The sequence below is a fragment of the Rosa chinensis genome, chromosome 6 (assembly GCF_002994745.2).
Source record: "Rosa chinensis cultivar Old Blush chromosome 6, RchiOBHm-V2, whole genome shotgun sequence".
NCBI lineage: Eukaryota > Viridiplantae > Streptophyta > Magnoliopsida > Rosales > Rosaceae > Rosa > Rosa chinensis.
In genome coordinates, this window is record NC_037093.1 from 35,280,248 (window position 1) to 35,298,329 (window position 18,082).

An 18,082-nucleotide genomic window follows, 5' to 3' on the forward strand; every position below is an offset into this window, starting at 1 on the left:
CAACAACCTCTTCCTTTCCATCTACAATGTCGATAAGGGGGTGCTCTTCCTTTGTAAAATGCTCCCACACCCAAAATAGTTGCCTTGTAGTTGCTGTAGACTTGGTCTTCTTCTCTGCCCCTTTTCTTGTTCTTCTTCAACAGGAGCTGCAGGACTGCTCTGGACAATCTCATTTCCAGCAGCACGACTTGATTGACTTGAATCCGAACTCATGAATTCAACTGTTTGGATTTTAATTATTCAAGGAAAAATTACTGGTCACTCACTGTATTTTTAGGACATCAATAGTTCAGTCCCTACTATCCTAATTTTAACAAATTACTCCTCAGACATTCAAATTTCACACAATGTGGTCCAAAATGACTATTTTACCCTTCACTACCTCTTTTTTTAAAAATTAATTCTTGGGATAATGACCATTTACACAATTTTACGATAAAAATTGCCCACTTACCCAAACACTCACTACTACAAAAAGGTCATTAGACGACGGTGGATTTCTGTTGTGTGATGACCAAGCTCACCGTGGTCTAAGTGAGTGTTGTGTGATTGAAAAATCATACAACGGTAATTCCACCGTTGTCTGATAGTAGTTGGCTTCACAGAATAGCTATTTTTCCGTTGTGTGAATTCTGCGCAGCAGGTGCCTGCCATGGCATGCACAGGGATGCCTAGGCCATTCAGACAACAGAAAAAGAAATTTTGCCGTTATATGAGATTCATAACACACAACAGGTATAACTCATTCTTTGTTGTCTGAGGTTCATAACACACATTAGATATAATTATTCCTTTGTTGTCTGAGATACATAACACACAACAGAAATATAATTTATCTCTTGTCTGTTGATTCATTCAGACAACAGAGATAATTTTATTTATGTTGTGTGTTATGAATCTCAGACAACAGAATCTTGTTTTCTTTTGTTGTTGGTTGTTGGTTCATACAACAAATTCCTTTTATCAACCATTGTGTGAGCAATATCAGGTTTGTTGTATGAGCTTGGTTCTCACAATATTGTTTTGAGCTGTTGCTTTTTCATTATGGAATTCATACCTAGAATATTTTTTCCAAAAATAATGCTCCATATTACCAAATAAAACCACAGTCTAATCCATATCATTCAAGTAGCATTTTTCAAACATTCAAGTTACTAAATAATTTACCAAACAAGAAAGTATTCCTAGCTGCTACCTACACAAGAATCAAAAGCATTCCTAGCTATCCCTAGCTGCTACCTAGACCCATGAATCAAACTTGGAACTCATATGCTGAAAGGAGGTAATCCATAGTACTTGCTTCTCTCGCTCTAAGATCCCACTCCAACTCATTTGTGTTGCGTTTCGAGCTTTGGATCACTACCACAGAGCGGGCATCCTTGGTTACGGTTCTAATGTCTTCCTTCCCTGTCCTCACTGTCATAATTGAAGACTGTTGAAACTCTGAAAAAATGTTAACAAAGACATAAACAACATAAATGACCAGGAAAAAAGACAAGAAAATTTAAGGAAAGGTTTGTTATCGATCCTACATGTGGATCAAGGAAATATGTTGAAGAAATTCTCCAAAAACTAGGTCAGACTTTGGGAGTCAGCTTCATTCAGCATCTTGCTGCTTTTCCTTCTTCACAAAACAATAACATTCAGACCTAAGACAAACTTTCTCAAGCCATAGCTTATGCACAAATCTAGCATTTAGTTGATGGCCTCAAAATAAAGTGCAGGGATCTCTAGAGATTGCCCATTTACCTAAACACTCTAAGAGATCATTCCTCTAATACCCAATTAATTATTTTTTTATTCCTTTTTATTTATTTTTGGGACATTTTTGCCCTCTCCTTCTTTGTCACTTAGAGAGAGAAGTCATCGGAGACATTGCCGGACTCTGGTGACCAGATTCCGGCGTCTGAATTTATTGCCCCCTAATAATACCCACTAACCATATTATTGGCCCCCAATAATCATATTATTGCCCCGTAATAATTTTATTATTGGCCCCCAATAATCTTATTATTGCCCTGTAATAATCTTATTATTGCCCAACAAATATTTATTACCCCCCCCCAAATAATCTTATTATTATCTTTCAATAATCGTTTTATTGCCCACTAATGATCTTATTATTGCCCAACCAAATCATAATAAACAAAACAATAACTTCTAGCAACAACCCATATTGTTAAATGACCTCGTAATTTGACATTGTGTATATAACCACTTCCAACCAAAATGTTAAAATCATATACTAATTTAATTATGATTTAAAAATTGGGTGAATCTCATATATAGCAAAACAATAACAAGGACGTCAGTCCCTTTTGAAAGTGAACGTAGCAGTAGGACTAGTACTACGCAACCTATCTTGAATACAACCACAAGGACCTATAAGAGCACAACACATAGACAACTCAACCAACTGAAGCAACGAAATCCTTGACTTGCAAAATGAGCTGGTTGGATTCCGGCAACTTCGGAAAAATATAGAAGGCGTGAACCATATTCGGATACTCGATCAGCTTTGCTTCTTTCCCCAATTTCCTCAACCATAGTCGAATACAGACGTCGCCTTCCCCGACGACGACATGGCAACTCTTGACGAAGGGCTTGGATGCTTAGCCCTCCGCCGTCGGCAACCCGACTTGATCTCCTCCGTCGTCGCCCGAACCCGTTGTTCTCCTTCACGTTCTTTGGATGACTGGAAAATTTCCTATCTGCAGACATGGAGAGAGAGAGAGAGAGAGAGAGAGAGAGAGAGAGAGAGAGAGAGAGAGAGAGAGAGAGAGAGAGAGAGAGAGAGAGAGAGAGAGAGAGAGAGAGAGAGAGAGAGAGAGAGAGAGAGAGAGATTGGTGAGGCCGGGGGAGGAGAGAGAATAGATTGAAGAGGGGGGGGGAGAGAGAGAGAGAGAGAGAGAGACTGAGATGAGCGAGTGAAAATTTAATAATAGGGGCAAAATTGTCAAAAGATGTTAGATTGGGTAAGTAGGGTTAAAAAACTCTTAGTGGAGTAAGTGGGCAATTTTTAAGCTGAAATTGGGAAAGTGGTCACGACCCCTTAATTTTTTTTTATTTGTTTTATTATGTTTTCTACTTCTCTCTCTCTTTCTCTCCTAATTGATGTGAAACTTCGCTCTTTCTAGAACATGTGATGCAGAAAGAAAATGACCCAAGAAGAACAAGAATGTTAAAATGAGATTCAAAAGATCAGTATTAGCAAAAGAAGAAGAGAAGGAGGAGGAATGTCACAAAACAACGGTGTTTGCGGTGGAGAGACCCGACCTGATACGCCCAATACTACTGTTGAAATTACAGAAGGTCGGTGAGTTGGTCAGATTTGTAGCTATGCAATTAGGCTCCCCAAAGAGTCCATATTGAAGCCGAGTTTCGTTGGTCTGCAAGCGGTGGCTGAGCCTCCGATCCGGAAGGCGATTGGAGTCGTCAAGGACTAGACCAGCAGGCGTGCCTATCGGCGGTGTCGAAGTGACTGAGGAAGATGCGCGACTGGATCATGGCACTCAAGGGTCGATGCTAGTGCACCTCCTCATGAACGACGGCGACCCGTATTCCAGAACGAGAGGCTTGATTTGATGTTTTTCGAGAGGAAGAGTGGTAGTGGTACTAGATCTTATGACTGTGATAATGGAGGAGGAATGAGGAGCTCAAGGTCTTATGGAGATGTGAGTGAGTACAAAATCAGAGAGAGAGAGAGTAGAAAGAAGGAACTGAGGGGTAAAATAGTCATTTTAAATCACATTGTGTGAGAAAGAGGGGCAATTTTTTTTTTTTTTTTGTTAAAATTAGGATAGTATGGACTGAATTGTTGACGTCCTAAAAGTAGAGGGAGTGACCAGTAATTTTCTCATTATTCAAAGAGGGATGAACTGAGTTAGAGATTTTGTAGAGCAAGAATTGAGTTTTTTGATCGAAAAGAGATGGTCGATCTGAATTGAAATCAGGAACTGAATCCTCGATTTCATCTGGGTAAGGGACTTGAGAATTCAGAGAAGTGGACAACTAGGTAAGGTGTTTTTTTTTTTTTTGAATTGAAAGAAGAAAGATTCGATGCCTTCCGAGGGTAAGCCTTATATAGTTGCATATATGTATCGGTTTTGGCAGTTCTTGATAGTTAAGAAAAGTAAGAACTAAAACCGAACCGGAAAAACTTCGACAGTTCGATTTTACAAAATATATATATTTTTTACAGTCATGATCACCTGGTCACCTACTGACCAAATAATATTTGGTCAGTCACCGTTCGATTGACATCGGACGGTTGACAGCTAAGTGATGAAATCTGAGATGAGAGCTGTCAACCGTCTGATCTCAATCGAACGGTGGCTGACCAAATGATATTTGGTCAGTAGGTGACCATGTGAACGGGGACGATATTTTTTAACTAATCAGATCGAACCGATATTTTCAATTCAAATTGGGGCGGTTTTGCCGGTTTCTGGATCTAAAGTTACAGACCTAAAAAATGGTTAAACAAATAGCGTGGCCAACCGAAAATCGACTGGGAAGTAGAAAGAATATTTTACATTTTTTCACGTACCAAACAATAATCGGTGGATACGGCCACCACATGAAATTATATAGAATTAGTAGGCAGTATTTTCTGCTACGTGGCATATCGTTAACGGTAAGTTCAGTGGGTGGACTCATTCCGCATATTGGCGGCACAGTTACTTCTGCTGACCAAAGTATTAACCCATGAGAGATCTTCCACTCAAAAAGGCTAAAGCCCCGAGCAATACTTGTTCGACTCTCAGACTTGAACTTCGCATATCCCCTAGAGCGCTTACAATGTTTCTTCTCAAGGTCCCCATATATTCACATCTCAAGTTTTGATGTTCCAGTTATGATTCTGTGTTTGCTTCCATAATTTCTAGTTTCTGTTTTCTGTTGCAGGCATGGAGACAAACGGCTTTTGGTACATATGGGTACCTGAATTTCACCAAGTCTGGTTTCATGTAATGTTCAATTTTAGTCCTTTATGTCTATTTATTCGTTGGGATGGTTAATAGCTTTTGAACTGACTTGTATGTTATAGATAATCTGTTTATTTACTTTGTTCAGTCTACTCTAGAAAGTATATACTCTTTAACTGATACAAGTAAAGCATATATACGTGGTAGATGCTCAATTTCATGAGTTTGTCAAATAGTTAAGGAAGATTGATCATGAATCGGAATCACAATGTAATGCATTTAAGTACATAAATGGGTGGTTTCTCTTGTATCCTTTCCATCTTAAGGAGATTGGTCAACAATGCAAGTGTTCAATGCTGATTTATGTAACCTAGAAGCATTCGTGCTGGTCAGTCCGACATCTTTGTTAGGTTGAAGTAATCTATGTTGAAGTATGTGCATTGTAGAGAACATTCAAAGAATTTCAAGTCGGAGGACATGGAAATACGGGGAGACGGGAAAAACTGCATTGTAACAGGAGCTAATTCAGGCCTTGGTTTTGCGACTGCTGAGGGACTTGCATCACGGTGCTTTTCTTGTCTTAGTTTTTGGTGGTTTTTGAACTTCCAGTTTTTAGAAAGTATACCTTAAAGAACTAATTTTTCTTTTTACATAATGTTCTATTATCTTAAAGTGGGGCAACTGTGTATATGGTCTGTCGAAACAAGGAGAGAGGTGAAGCAGCACAATCTAAAATTCAATCTAAAACTGGTAACCAAAATGTTCATTTGGAGGTATATGTCATCCACTTTTGTGTCTTAATTATTCACTGACTATCGCTAACTCGATAGTTAGTTTTATGCTCTAAGCAGCAATCTGATAAACTGTGTTTTGATAATAGATGGCTTAATATACTATTATTTTCCAGGTCTGCGATCTTTCATCTGTTAGTGATGTCAAATCATTTGCATCCACGTTTTCCTTAAAAAATGTGCCAGTTCATGTATTGGTAAGTTATCCATTCTTTTCTGGTAGAAACATGGTGTTGTAGTGAAATACAGTGCCTGCATGTTGCTATTCTAAACTCCTTAGATTATTGTTCTTCTTTCTATTTATATATTTTGTGGTTCTGTGGTATTTTCTTTTGGAAGAAACTCATTACATTAGTTGGCCATTCAGCGCTTGTTTGTCTTCTTTTTTTTTTCCAAGAATTTGAGAGAGCTAATATGGTGTCGCCTGTAGGTTAACAACGCAGGCATGCTTGAGCATGATAGAGTTACCACATCAGAAGGGTGAGTCCTTGATTACTTGCATATTCAACTTTTAGACATTCTATATTCTTTCTCTTTGGTTTAATATAATGATAACCTTTTGCTTATTTGAAATGCCAGGTTGGAGTTGAACTTTGCCACAAATGTGTTGGGCACCTATGCCATGACTGAACTGATGTTGCCATTGCTGGAGAAAGCAGCACCTGATGCTCGAGTTATTACTGTTTCCTCTGGTGGAATGTACACAGTTCCCTTGACCAAAGATTTACAGGTAACTGCTTTTACAAAAATCTAGTTAGCAACAGCATTCTGTCTCTCTGATACTTCAAAAATTATAATGTATCTGTCTAATGCAGTTCACTGATGGCAACTTCAATGGGGTGGAGCAGTATGCTCGAAACAAGCGAGTTCAGGTTTGATAATCTTTGACAGGCATAATAAGTTTAAATGCTTTTAGTGATTCTTATCTTCTTATGATGATGTTTCACCAAATGTCACAAAGGATGAATTGGATATTGGGGTGCAGCTATATCTGCTCTAAACTTAAGGTGGAGTAGAACTAATGCATTGAATATAGCAACTCCAGGAAGATTCTTTTTACATGAAACTGCCCATATAAATTTCACATACAATGATTGACACTACAGTGTTCTTGGTCCTCTTAGGCTTTGGGTTTTCTAAATTCAAATATTGTCCATCATATTATTGTTGGCTTTGACAGCTATGATTTTGATTTGGGTCTAGTAATACTGTATTGGGTTTAGAAAGTCGAAAGACATCCGTGGTATTGTCCAACATATTAATTTCTTCTAGTTTTATCTTCAAACTTTATATCTAGTAATTTCTGAGCATCAAATAACATTCGTTGATGTTCTGAAATTAATGAATGTCAGATCTCTAAAATCAATGTTAGGGACAGCGGATGTCCTTAATTCAGATCTATAATTATATATGTGATATATTTAAATCAATGTTGGGGAGAAAAAAGTTATACATTTTTGTTTCGATCACCAGTTTACAAGTACAATACTAGGTCTCTAGATACTTGTTACTGCTCAACTAAAGAAACTTAAAATGCTTGTAGGTGGAACTGTTTGAATATTACTTATATTCTTTCAAGCTATTTTCTGGAGCTAATATTTTTTTTTCCCAGGTGGCACTAACTGAGAAATGGGCTGAAATAAACAAAAACAAGGGGATTGGATTCTATTCTATGCACCCTGGTTGGGCTGAGACACCTGGGGTTGCCAAAAGTTTGCCGAGTTTCTCTGAAGCGTATGGAACATTTCACCTATCGCATTATATCTGCCTTTTTTTTTTCTTTTTTTTTTTGGTTCTACTCTTATTTCTTCCTTTTATATCTGTTTTAGTCTTTCGGGAAAACTTAGAACAAACGATGAAGGTGCAGACACCATTATTTGGCTAGCTTTGCAGCCAAAAGAGAAATTGGTATCAGGTGCATTTTATTTTGATAGAGCAGAAGCACCTAAACACCTGATGTTTGCAGCTACCAGTGGCTCTCATGGTGTAATTGACTCGGTTATTGACAGTCTACGACGCTTATCTGGTATCTCTGCACAAGATTAGGAAACCTGTATAGTAATTTTTGATCCTTGCAGATATTTTAAGTATAGTCAGTGATGGCCAATTTGATGGAAAGGAGACGAACCAAACTAAAATCAGACTAACATTTACCCCTTCCATGTTCTATGCAGTGCTATAATTGGATTGAGGCTATTGTTGTAGAAAGATATGTAGCAAAGATTAGTTAAGAGGGTGGTGATATACACTTGGACATTGAGCTCGAGATGAGCATATATGGGCTATGTATTATTCAAAAGAAAAATAAAATATATTCTCTCTTGGATTATCAGAGTTCTTTATGAAGGGGCAAAACCTTTTCAGTTTTATCTGTTGTAGATTCCTAGGAAAACAAACACCGACTGTGAACCTCAATGGCTATTTAAAAAATTTACCCAGTTCAAAATGGCGGAATTGTAGTCACAAGTGGGTCAAGGACATTTGCAATTTTGCATCATGATGCGGTCAAACTCACTAGAACAAAAACTCTCTTGTTGAAATAAATTGAAGCAAGAATTGAAGCCATTGGTGAAGAGACCAAGATCACTGTTGCAAAATATTCTCCTAATTATATATGCTTAGGCACAATCACGTAGAAGCCCAAAGCTCTGCTTAATTCTTAAAGTTATTATCACAAATGGTACCTGAACTGTACCTCAATTTTATCGATGGTACCTGAACTTTAATTTTGATCACAATCAGTACCCAAACTTTTTCGATTTCATTTTAAATGGTACCTAGAGCCACCTCCGATCACTATTCCGACTAAAAAGGACATGGAAGGCGATCATAGTGATGATTTCGAGGATTGCGATCATATATAGTGATGATTTTTTGGTAATAGACTTGCCTTGAACTTATTTTTTTTGTTTTTTGGTTTTTTAGATTTAGTTTTTTTGGCCAGAATAGTGATCGAAGGTAGCCTTGGGTACCATTTAAAATGAAATCAAAAAGTTCAGGTACTGGTTGTGATCATCCAATAAAAACTCTTTCATGCTATACAATAAAGCTCACTAGAGCACCCAATGTTGCTTAGTTAATGAGTAATTGTACAAGTTAATAGACTTGGCTTGAACTTGCTTTTTTTGTTTTTTGTTTATTTAGATTTAGTTTTTTTGGCCGGAATAGTGACCGAAGGTGGCCTTAGGTACCATTTAAAATGAAATCAAAAAATTCAGGTACTGGTTGTGATCATCCAATAAAAACTCTTTCATGCTATACAATAAAGCTCACTAGAGCACCCAATGCTGCTTAGTTAATGAGTAATTGTACAAGTTATTAGCAAACCAAGGAGAAACAAAACATTATTTACAAGTCTCATCCAGTACGGATTTTATGTGCTGTCAAAGGCATTCACAGCTACATTTTATATGAACATCACAGGTAAGAACCCGAAAGCCCTCTACATGACAAATGCTACAAAGACTATTGATTCTGTCACCCGGAAACACCTGAAGAACCCAATAATGCTGGCTTTCTTAACCAGTATTGCTGAAACCGCTGCCTCGCATACTCCATGTAGTCAAATTCAATTTTGTTAACATACCCCTGAAAACCAGCAATAGACTTATCTATATCACACCATTAGCAAATGCATAGGCACTCACATGCATACACAGGCTATTGTCAACAGAACTGTAATCAGAAAGCGTAGAAATTGTTACCGAGATTATTCCCCATAATCCCCAAAAGAGATGGTTTGCCAATGTGTACTGCTCTACTTTGTTGACTAACTGCACCACCTCAGCATCACTGGGATCGTACCCTATATATGGAAAGATGGATAAAAGTAAGCTTCGGAATTACTAAAAGTTCTCAAAGAAGACCGTTAATTTATAAGACTTTGCTCCCTGGTTTTCCTAAGAACCTACAACTTTACCATAAGTCAAACTCTAACTTGCAATTGGTAGCCTGAAAACTATACTAAGAATTGCAAAATTTCCTCCCAGTTAAACCAGTGAGTTTGTTAAATAAAGAGAGACCTTTCCTCTTTGGAACTGTACTGAACAAGAATGAATTAAGGATGCAGATACTAATCCCTATCTTTCAAATGTATTACCTACAGAAATCCTTGATTCATAAGCTACTTCAGATACTATGAGCAACATCTGTTGAAGCTTTAAAAATGTAATTTTGTTGTAGACTTGTAGTACCACAAATGGGAAACTTAAACAGTCAAATATAAGAACAATGTCCAACATCAATGGCCGGTGTTAAGACACTCATACAACTGACAGAGAGGTTGGGGAACTTATAGGCTAACCTGCAGAGCTCAGATATAGACGCACAAATCTCTGGCGCTCCTCCAGATCTGAAGAAATGGAATCAATAAGACCAAAATACTTATTCCTTGTTTGCAACTATATTGAGTTCTAGATTTCAAGTAGGAGAAAAAGAAATGAAGAACAACCGGTTAAAAGATCGACCAACAGTTACCTGGATATTTCTTATAGTCCAAAAAGTGAGGTACGTCAGAGTGGTAGTTTGCTACCATTTCACAGAAATGATTTGCAAGGTCATAAGCAACAGGATTGTAACTGGCATATTCATAATCCTGGAAACATTTAAGAAACAACATACGTTAATTATGATTTAGTCACAGCAACAGATGTCTATAACATGGAACTAAAACATATTGAAGAGAAGTCACTGGTGACTCCTTTCTGGAAAAGGACTATGCACAACTTCTCTTCAATAATAAGACGCATTTCATCAATTAAATCAGACGGTCCAGGTTCATTAAAACCAGAAATGGGTGAGCAAGAAGTCTCATTTGGCTTTCAGTGTTCTGTTTTGTTTAAACAATAAAAACAGAAGATAACATTCTGAAAATTTGATTCTGGGGTTCATTCTGTTCAGGCACCATTGTAATGTATTGAAGGTAGAATATTTACTCTACAAGACCTTTATACATATTTCCTATTATTCAAGAAGTTGACACCAATAAGTGATTATGAAAAAGCATATGCTAAATTAGTTGATGTCCAAGTTAAAAGTATTAAATCCAGGTTGACTGCACCAAGCATTACCGGTCATAGGTAATATCACATGTAATCAATACTGAAGTTTCTCATAAAATAACAGTTTCCCTGATAATGAGGTAGATATGTAACAAAGAACATGACAAGAAAAAAAAAATCTGGAAGAGAAGAAACTAAGATAACTTCTAAAACCACAGTAACAATTAACAAGAATGGAATAAGAAACTCACGATTATAGTGATTGATCTGGTCTCTTCATCCATCATTATGTTACCATACTGCAGGTCGTTGTGACAGAACCCAATATCTTGATAGTCCTCTGACAGTTTCTTCTCCAACATATTAATTTCTTCCTCCAAAGTATCCAACCCAAAATCCTTTTTGTCCTTTATTGAACACAAAGTTTTAGCCTCACTAAGCCAGTTTCTGTGAAACAAACAGTAAACTGCGTTAAACAATAATTATTATAATAATGATTCTGGAGGGGAAAAGTAACTTTTAAAATATATAAATGACCTCATTCTGTCCCAAAGTACTACATTTCTTGAACCAGGCATATCCAGATTGTGGAACTCTCTCATCTTAGCTGCTATGATAGCAGATATTTCAGGATCACGGAGGTCAGCAGCTGATAGTGTCTGAGAATTTGATGAAGATAAAAAGCTGTTACATAAATTGTATATCTCCAATGGGATAGAGAAAAAGATTGTGCTGGACCTCAACGATTCTTTTTTTGACTACGTACATTTTATCTTCCTTTTGAAGACAAATCAGGACTTTGGGCCCTAACTATTGTTCGAAGGATAAACAAACTTGGAAGTTGTGTACTTCTTTAGAGTTTATACAAACCTGATATTTTAGCTACCATGATCAGCTGATGAAACTTAAATATGAAATGCATCTTGTTTCATTGTTTGGTTCTGCTAAACTTTTCAAATTAGATGATCCATAAGGTGCAGCTAAACCATTCAGACAAGTGGAAGGAGAAAGTGGGAAAGAACACCATCTGTTACATCTTCATTACCTATAATGATTGCTGTATGATTTATTGCCAATTGTGTTATCTGGGTTTCTATACATTTGGAAACAAGTTATATTCTATGTATACAATACATATTTCAGTATATATAATCCTGTAAACTTGGGCCTAGCAGTCAGCTTTTAAATACTTATTGTTTAGGATTTTGCAGTCTTATTCACAATAATTGAATAATTTAGAAAGATCCTTCAGATGACTAACACCTCTCCTTTAACAGAAATATAAGGGAACCAGATACCCATGGTCATAACTCAAAAACACAAAAAGTTAAGGTACAGTAACTCATTTTCAAAAAAAAAAAAAAGGTCAAGGATACTTTGACCTTTACACTCAGCACAGTTCATTATAGTTCTAAAGTCTAAAGTGCATATTGAACTTATTCTTATTCAAGCAACAAAATACTAATATAGTATCAGTGTGCCACTATCTTTAAAGAATAAAGTAAAGTATGACAATTATGATAATTATATCAGAACTAATGAAAGTATTCCAAAGAACATCATCATTAAAGACTTAAATCAACTCATACTAAAAAGAAGATAACATTATGAAATGACACCACAGAAAGAGATTCACGTACCCTAGCATGAATGAACTCCTCAAGACGACCATCTGGGAACCGTCCAAGAAGACGCGGCCCCTGACCGTGCTTGGACATGCACTCAAAGGTCCTAATTTCATCATCCCTATTAAAAAACAGGTCAACCCCTTCGCCATAAACCCGGATCAGAACTTTCCGGAGTTGATCACCATTCCTAGTCGGCCAATTTAATTGATACACCTCATTAGTCATGGCCCCCTTCAACGGGATGACCTGCAAGGCATTCATGTCATCCACTACATCCCCCCATTCAGAAGCTAGAGAAAGAAGTACCTTCTTTAATTCCTCAGGAAGACAACCTTCAATGAAACCAATGTCCTTTATGGCCATTGTGTATATTTCAAAACAGTGAAACAAAGAGAGCGAATTCTTTGCAAACAAAGTTCGACCTGCGTAGCACAAAATCGAAGCTATTAACTTCCCTCATATGCAATTCTGATCACATTTGCTGAATCACTCAACACATCTTATATTAGAATTGAAAAAAAAAAAAACTAGAAAGACAGAAAATGTCTTCAACCTGATGATGATCACTAATTCTGAAATCTTAAATGCTTATTACATGTTAAAAATTCCAGCTGATCAACTACAACTAATAAAAGAAAACCCAACCGGAAACCATGTACATAACCAAAACAACGAAATTCAGCCGATTAATCCAGCATGCAAGTAATGGAATTGAAAAACTGTTGAGCAAAAAATGAAAAATAAACTCACCCAAGAATCAAGAAACTAGAATAAGCTCAAAGCTACAATCTTGGTTTCTAATAGTAACATGTAACTGAAATGCTAACTTGAAAATCAATCTTGTTGTATTAAAGAAAAGAGCTTGAAAGATCAAAACAACAGAAAACAAGCCATGGAGTTGAATTTAACGAATTGAAACAGAATTCACACCTTACAGGACGAGCAGGAGAGAGTCCAAGAAAGCTGCAGGTTGATGACAAACTGGAGAGAGACCCTTATTTATATTCAAGGTTAGAGATTCTTTGATATAGAATAATAGAAAGAATGGCTCAAAACGAAGAAGCAAACAGAACCCAGGAACGTTTCCACCAATTATATAATCGGGTGGGGTCGTGTGAGGAGAAGAAGTATCCCAAGAAAAAAAAAAATTTCCAAGAAAAAAAGTCCAAAAACTGACTTTTTCTTTGGCTCTTTCTGCCTAAAAGCAAAGAAAGTTAATAGCTGCGAGGAATGTGAGAAGTATACAGCAAAAACCCAAATGGGAGGAGGAAGCAGAAGGACTGCAGAAAATTTGGAATCTTGGGTGTAGATTCTGAATGAGAGAGATTTTTGGAATCCCAAGACAGATTGACCAATTCCAATTAAGGTAAACGTACACAAAGTAAACAGAGATAATGTCAAGCGAGTCAAACAAGAAATAGCTATGAGACGCGTGTAGAGTCCTTTCTTTTCTTTGTTGTGCATTATCTATGGACCATATGGATTACGGCTTTTGCCGGGCCCAGATTTTGTGAGAGTTCTTTCCTTTTCGTTCTGGGTATTAATATGAAGAATAATTGAATATGAATGTAGAGTTGGAATATGATCGAACGCGTAGAATTTCTTGGTGGTGTTGTTCTCAAAGTCAAAACATGTGTTGCTGCGTGTACACGGAACATGCTATGTCGGCCGAATCGCTCCAACCCCTTTTGATAGGTCCAGTCCATTCCATTCCATTCAGTGCCTATCCAACTATAATGTGTCGTTAAGTTTCTTGTTGAACTTGTAGAGTGATGTGAAGGTTTTGATTTCGGTTTTGAACCTCAATTTTTGTGTTGTTGGTTTCTCTGTTCGAACGAGAAATCGCACGAAGTGATCATCTTTCACTATATATGTAAGTTAGTTGTATGCCTCTTCTACAGTTTTGGATTATTTTGAGCTTGAGTTTTGCTATAATATAAAGCGCGTAGTTGATTGCACTGTTCATTTCGTTTAGCGTTTAGTGCGTGAAAATTGGGGACTGTATTGCTCTTACTCTTGTGCCTTCCTATTTTTTCTCCGCCTATGGAGAGACGATTTTGCTCTTGTTATTATTTTAGCCCTATTTCAAGGTGTGTGGCTCATTTCTCACCAGTTTTTTTCTTTCCATCCGTGGTTTTGCGACTCCACTCTCACTGCTTCTCTCGCTCTCTTTTTCTCTCCGCTTCTCTACATGTTGGTTGATCCGTCTCTGATTGGCCGCCGTTTTTTTGTTGGAGAAACTGTGAGTGTCTTTTGTTTAGTGCCCCAGTTTTGATTTTTTTTTTTTAAGGATTTTTTTTCGCTTCTCGTGTCGACTTTCTTTCGAGTATCGTTTGTTCTTGGTTTTTTTTTTTTGGTAAAATCCTGAAATGGTACCCGAACTATCACGAAATGCACTTTTTGGTACCTACAAATTTTCAGAGAGTCTAGTGGTATCTGTAGTATCTCTCCGTTAGTCATTTTAGTACTTCCGTCAATTATTCCGTTAAAGTAGGGATGAAAGAGCTAGAATAGAATTTATATTGCATTCCGTCAATTATTCCTATTTTTTATATTTTTTTTACAAACCTTTTATAAAACTAAATTAAACTTGGTTAAAAAAAAGAGAGCTAGAATTGAATTTAATTAGTGAATATCTACATTTACTTACTACTTCCATTGGTTAATCCTATTAATTGTTTGAGAAAAAAATTATTTCATTAGTTGACCAAATGAATATATATTAAATTTTTATAAAAAATAACTAAACACAAACAAAATACTTAAATTAATTACCCCAAGTAACCCGAGAATAGTGAAGAACGGATTGGGTATTATTTTTATTTTTTTATGTGTCAAATTACTTTTTAATTATAGACCTTCAATATACTATATACCATAATTTCAATATACACTATGCCAATAACCTCGTCAGATGACAGAGCTCAGACGACAGACAGGTTAGTTTCTGTCGTCTGATATAATTTAACGACAGACAGTGTAAAAACTGTCGTCTGAATATAGCAAGATACCATGGTAAGTTAGTTTTGAGAATTAAGTATAGTTTTGGGAAAACATCACCAATGGTCACTGAGTTATGACTTATTCGACACTTAACTTACTGTATTTTCAACAATATCACTTAACTCACTCAGTTTTACATCCGTCTTTCACTTAACTCACTGTCGTTAATTCTGCCGTTAAAAACTATTAAAATTGAGGGTATATTTGTCTAAACACTAAAACAATGCATTTCTAACTTTTTTATAAAAAATAAAAAATAAAAAAAAAGACAATTTTTTTTTCAAATTATATTTATGTTTAAAAAATCATTTTTTATTAGAAATCTCAGAAATTTAAAAAATTGAAAAAAGTCTAATAAATGTAAATTGAGGGTATATTTATCTAAACACTAAAAAAAGGCATTTCTAACTTTTTTTTTTAAAAAAAAGACAATTTTTTTTTCAAATTATATTTAAGTTAAAAAAATCATTTTTTATTAGAAATTTCAGAAAGTGAAAAAAAGTCTAATAAATATAGTTTTTTTAAGTTAAAAATGATTTTTAAGTGTTTTGACAAATATACCCTCAATTTTAACGGTTTCTAACGGTAGAATTAACGGCAGTGAGTTAAGTGAAAGACGGATGTAAAACTGAGTGAGTTAAGTGATATTGTTGAAAATACAGTGAGTTAAGTGTCGAATAAGTCATAACTCAGTGACCATTGGTGATATTTCCCCTTAAGTTTATTTTCAAACAACAGTTATCTGTCGTCTCGTCAAAGGAGATAAATTGATTTCATTTTGGGTCGTAACTTCTTTTTTTTGTTTGTATTCAGACAACATATATCTGTCGTCTCGTCAAAGAGTAAATTGGCTTTGGATTTTGTTGGAACTATTTTTTTTTGGCACAACATGAAGGAATTAAAAACTTTTAATGATTTCTCTCTCCCCGACAAATTTATCAAACCAAAAAGAATGGTTTCGCGCTGCACATTTTTCAGATTCCCTCCTCACCCATTTTTCAGATCCCCTCCTCATCCAATTTTCAGATTCCCTCCTCACCCATATCGAACTCCCTCTTAGCTTGCTTATTACAACAGAACAAAAAAACAAATTGGTTTCCTCTCCTTTAACCCAAGCCCACTCAAATCTCGCCTCCTAATCTCGCAGCTATGTCTAAAGCTCGCGTCTCCGTTGACATCAACGTCCTTGGCCGCAAGGATTTTTGGGACTACGAGTCCTTCATCGTCCAATGCGGGTAAGTAAACCCTAATTCCATAAACCCTAATCTAATCTGATTCCTTGATTTTTTTCAATATGATTTTGGTTGTTAGTGGTTTTGGTTTTCTAATCAAGGGATAAGGATGAGTTGCTGTCAACTGGGGATGAAGGGGATTAGACGAGAAAGGAAAAAAGAAGAAGAAAAAGGAACAAGGACAACGAACAAAGGAGGAGAAAGGGAGAGAAGAAAAGAAAAGAAGAAGATGGGAAGGGAGAAAGAGATAGAGATTTTGGGCTCGATGATGAGTCAGTCTTATGGAGAGTTTCTGTTCTAAAATAGGATTTTGGTCTAGGAGTTTTGGGTACTCCAACTAGGAAGATGTGAGAATTTGATCTCATGATCATGGAATTTCACCATCGAAATTCTGGATGTTGAAGAATTGAAAGAACTTGGGCAGAACTTCTAGAGCCTTGTTTTCATTCTAGTTCTGGTCATGTTTAGGATTTGAGGTGAGTGACTTCTTTACTTTACAATTTTACTTGATTTCTATATTGCTCTATTGGTTTATGCTTTGATTTCTATAATGTTGGGTATCTGTTGTCATGTGAAGAAAGCTTGTCAAAAATGCATACAGATTGAAACTTTCACATAAGGGTTTCTGTACTAATGCAGCTGCTAAAGTCTCCAGCTTCGATGGTGCTCAACCAAGCAATGTAAAGCTCTTGAATTTTTCACCCTTGTTTTATTTTTCTTGTGGAAATTGCACTTGGTATTTTGTTTCATGGATTTTTAGCTATCGATTATGTTGAACTGGAAGCTAGTATTCTGTACTACATATTAGTAACTTGCAAGAATTGTAATATTGTTCCGTGGTTGGGGATTTGATGATTGATGATTCTTTTTAAACCACAAGATCATGTGGCACAACAGAAATCTTCAAATAAAAGTGAACCGTATGACATTGCTATTGTTGGAGGAGGCATGGTTGGCATGGCCCTAGCTAGTTCCTTGCGTAGTTGGTCTTTTGTGTATGTTTTCATCACTTCAGTTATTTTGTGTGTTGTGTAGTCTATTGTGTTAGATTTGGTAGGCAAGTTGTTCTAATAATCTAGTTGTACTTATGGTTAATATCATCTGACAAATTCATGCTCGTGAATTTTTGGCCTCTATGTGCTTGTCTTTGAGATTCTAATGTGTATTCTGACATTTAGAGTGGATAGACAGATGAACTGGTAACAATTACTTTTGTTGCACAGTTTGTTATATGCAGATTTCTACAGTGACATACTAATATATATATATATATATATATATATATATATATATTTTTGTATATTTATGGTCTATTCTTGTGTCCTTTTAGCAAGAATGCCGTTGACGAAGCACTTGAAGGTGGCCATCATTGATAGCAATCCTGTATTATCTAATGGACTGTCAATCAAGAAAGAGGACCCCCCTGATGCAAGGGTCAGTACAGTAACACCTGTAACCATATCTCCCTTCAAAGGTATTTATATTAAAGTGTGGGTTTTCACT

The 18,082-nt window shown here is 36.2% G+C and overlaps 2 protein-coding genes and 1 long non-coding RNA gene across 7 annotated transcripts; 1 reads left to right on the forward strand and 2 right to left on the reverse strand.

Annotated features, from left to right (window-relative positions):
- Positions 1-1,090: 1,090 nt before the first annotated feature.
- On the reverse strand, positions 1,091-1,735 carry LOC121050178. The gene is made up of 2 exons (XR_005802275.1): positions 1,533-1,735; positions 1,091-1,432 (listed from the first exon to the last, which is right to left on the reverse strand). It is a non-coding gene; the product is annotated as an uncharacterized LOC121050178 (long non-coding RNA).
- Positions 1,736-4,642: 2,907 nt separating this feature from the next.
- Positions 4,643-8,028, forward strand: LOC112170246 (dehydrogenase/reductase SDR family member 12). The gene is made up of 10 exons (XM_024307455.2): positions 4,643-4,815; positions 4,906-4,967; positions 5,372-5,491; positions 5,599-5,698; positions 5,833-5,913; positions 6,147-6,196; positions 6,296-6,446; positions 6,532-6,588; positions 7,329-7,450; positions 7,546-8,028. The coding sequence occupies exons 1-10, from the start codon at positions 4,708-4,710 to the stop codon at positions 7,760-7,762; spliced, it is 1,068 nt and encodes a 355-aa protein (XP_024163223.1). The 5' UTR covers positions 4,643-4,707; the 3' UTR covers positions 7,763-8,028.
- Positions 8,029-8,944: 916 nt separating this feature from the next.
- On the reverse strand, positions 8,945-13,691 carry LOC112170248 (probable choline kinase 1). 5 transcript variants are annotated; one of them, XM_024307461.2, is made up of 9 exons: positions 13,275-13,691; positions 12,651-12,766; positions 12,357-12,590; positions 11,254-11,375; positions 10,968-11,163; positions 10,193-10,310; positions 10,020-10,067; positions 9,421-9,521; positions 8,945-9,304 (listed from the first exon to the last, which is right to left on the reverse strand). In XM_024307461.2, the coding sequence occupies exons 2-9, from the start codon at positions 12,705-12,707 to the stop codon at positions 9,194-9,196; spliced, it is 987 nt and encodes a 328-aa protein (XP_024163229.1). In that variant the 5' UTR covers positions 12,708-12,766; positions 13,275-13,691; the 3' UTR covers positions 8,945-9,193. The 5 variants fall into 5 exon arrangements, with proteins under 5 accessions (XP_024163229.1, XP_024163230.1, XP_024163225.1 ...); XM_024307462.2 differs by lacking the exon at positions 13,275-13,691 and adding an exon at positions 13,095-13,233; XM_024307457.2 differs by having other exon boundaries at positions 12,357-12,766; positions 13,275-13,687.
- Positions 13,692-18,082: the final 4,391 nt, after the last annotated feature.

Excerpts from the sequence above, each read along its gene's own strand:
- LOC112170246 (XM_024307455.2), top strand. The coding sequence starts at position 4,708 with ATGAGAGATCTTCCACTCAAAAAGGCTAAAGCCCCGAGCAATACTTGT. Across the intron at positions 4,816-4,905 it reads TTACAATGTTTCTTCTCAAG|GCATGGAGACAAACGGCTTT; the intron begins GTCCCCATATAT and ends TTTCTGTTGCAG. Across the intron at positions 7,451-7,545 it reads TTGCCGAGTTTCTCTGAAGC|TCTTTCGGGAAAACTTAGAA; the intron begins GTATGGAACATT and ends TATCTGTTTTAG.
- LOC112170248 (XM_024307457.2), bottom strand. The coding sequence starts at position 12,707 with ATGGCCATAAAGGACATTGGTTTCATTGAAGGTTGTCTTCCTGAGGAA. Across the intron at positions 11,164-11,253 it reads GTACTTTGGGACAGAATGAG|AAACTGGCTTAGTGAGGCTA; the intron begins GTCATTTATATA and ends TTTGTTTCACAG. Across the intron at positions 9,522-10,019 it reads TCTATATCTGAGCTCTGCAG|GGTACGATCCCAGTGATGCT; the intron begins GTTAGCCTATAA and ends TTCCATATATAG.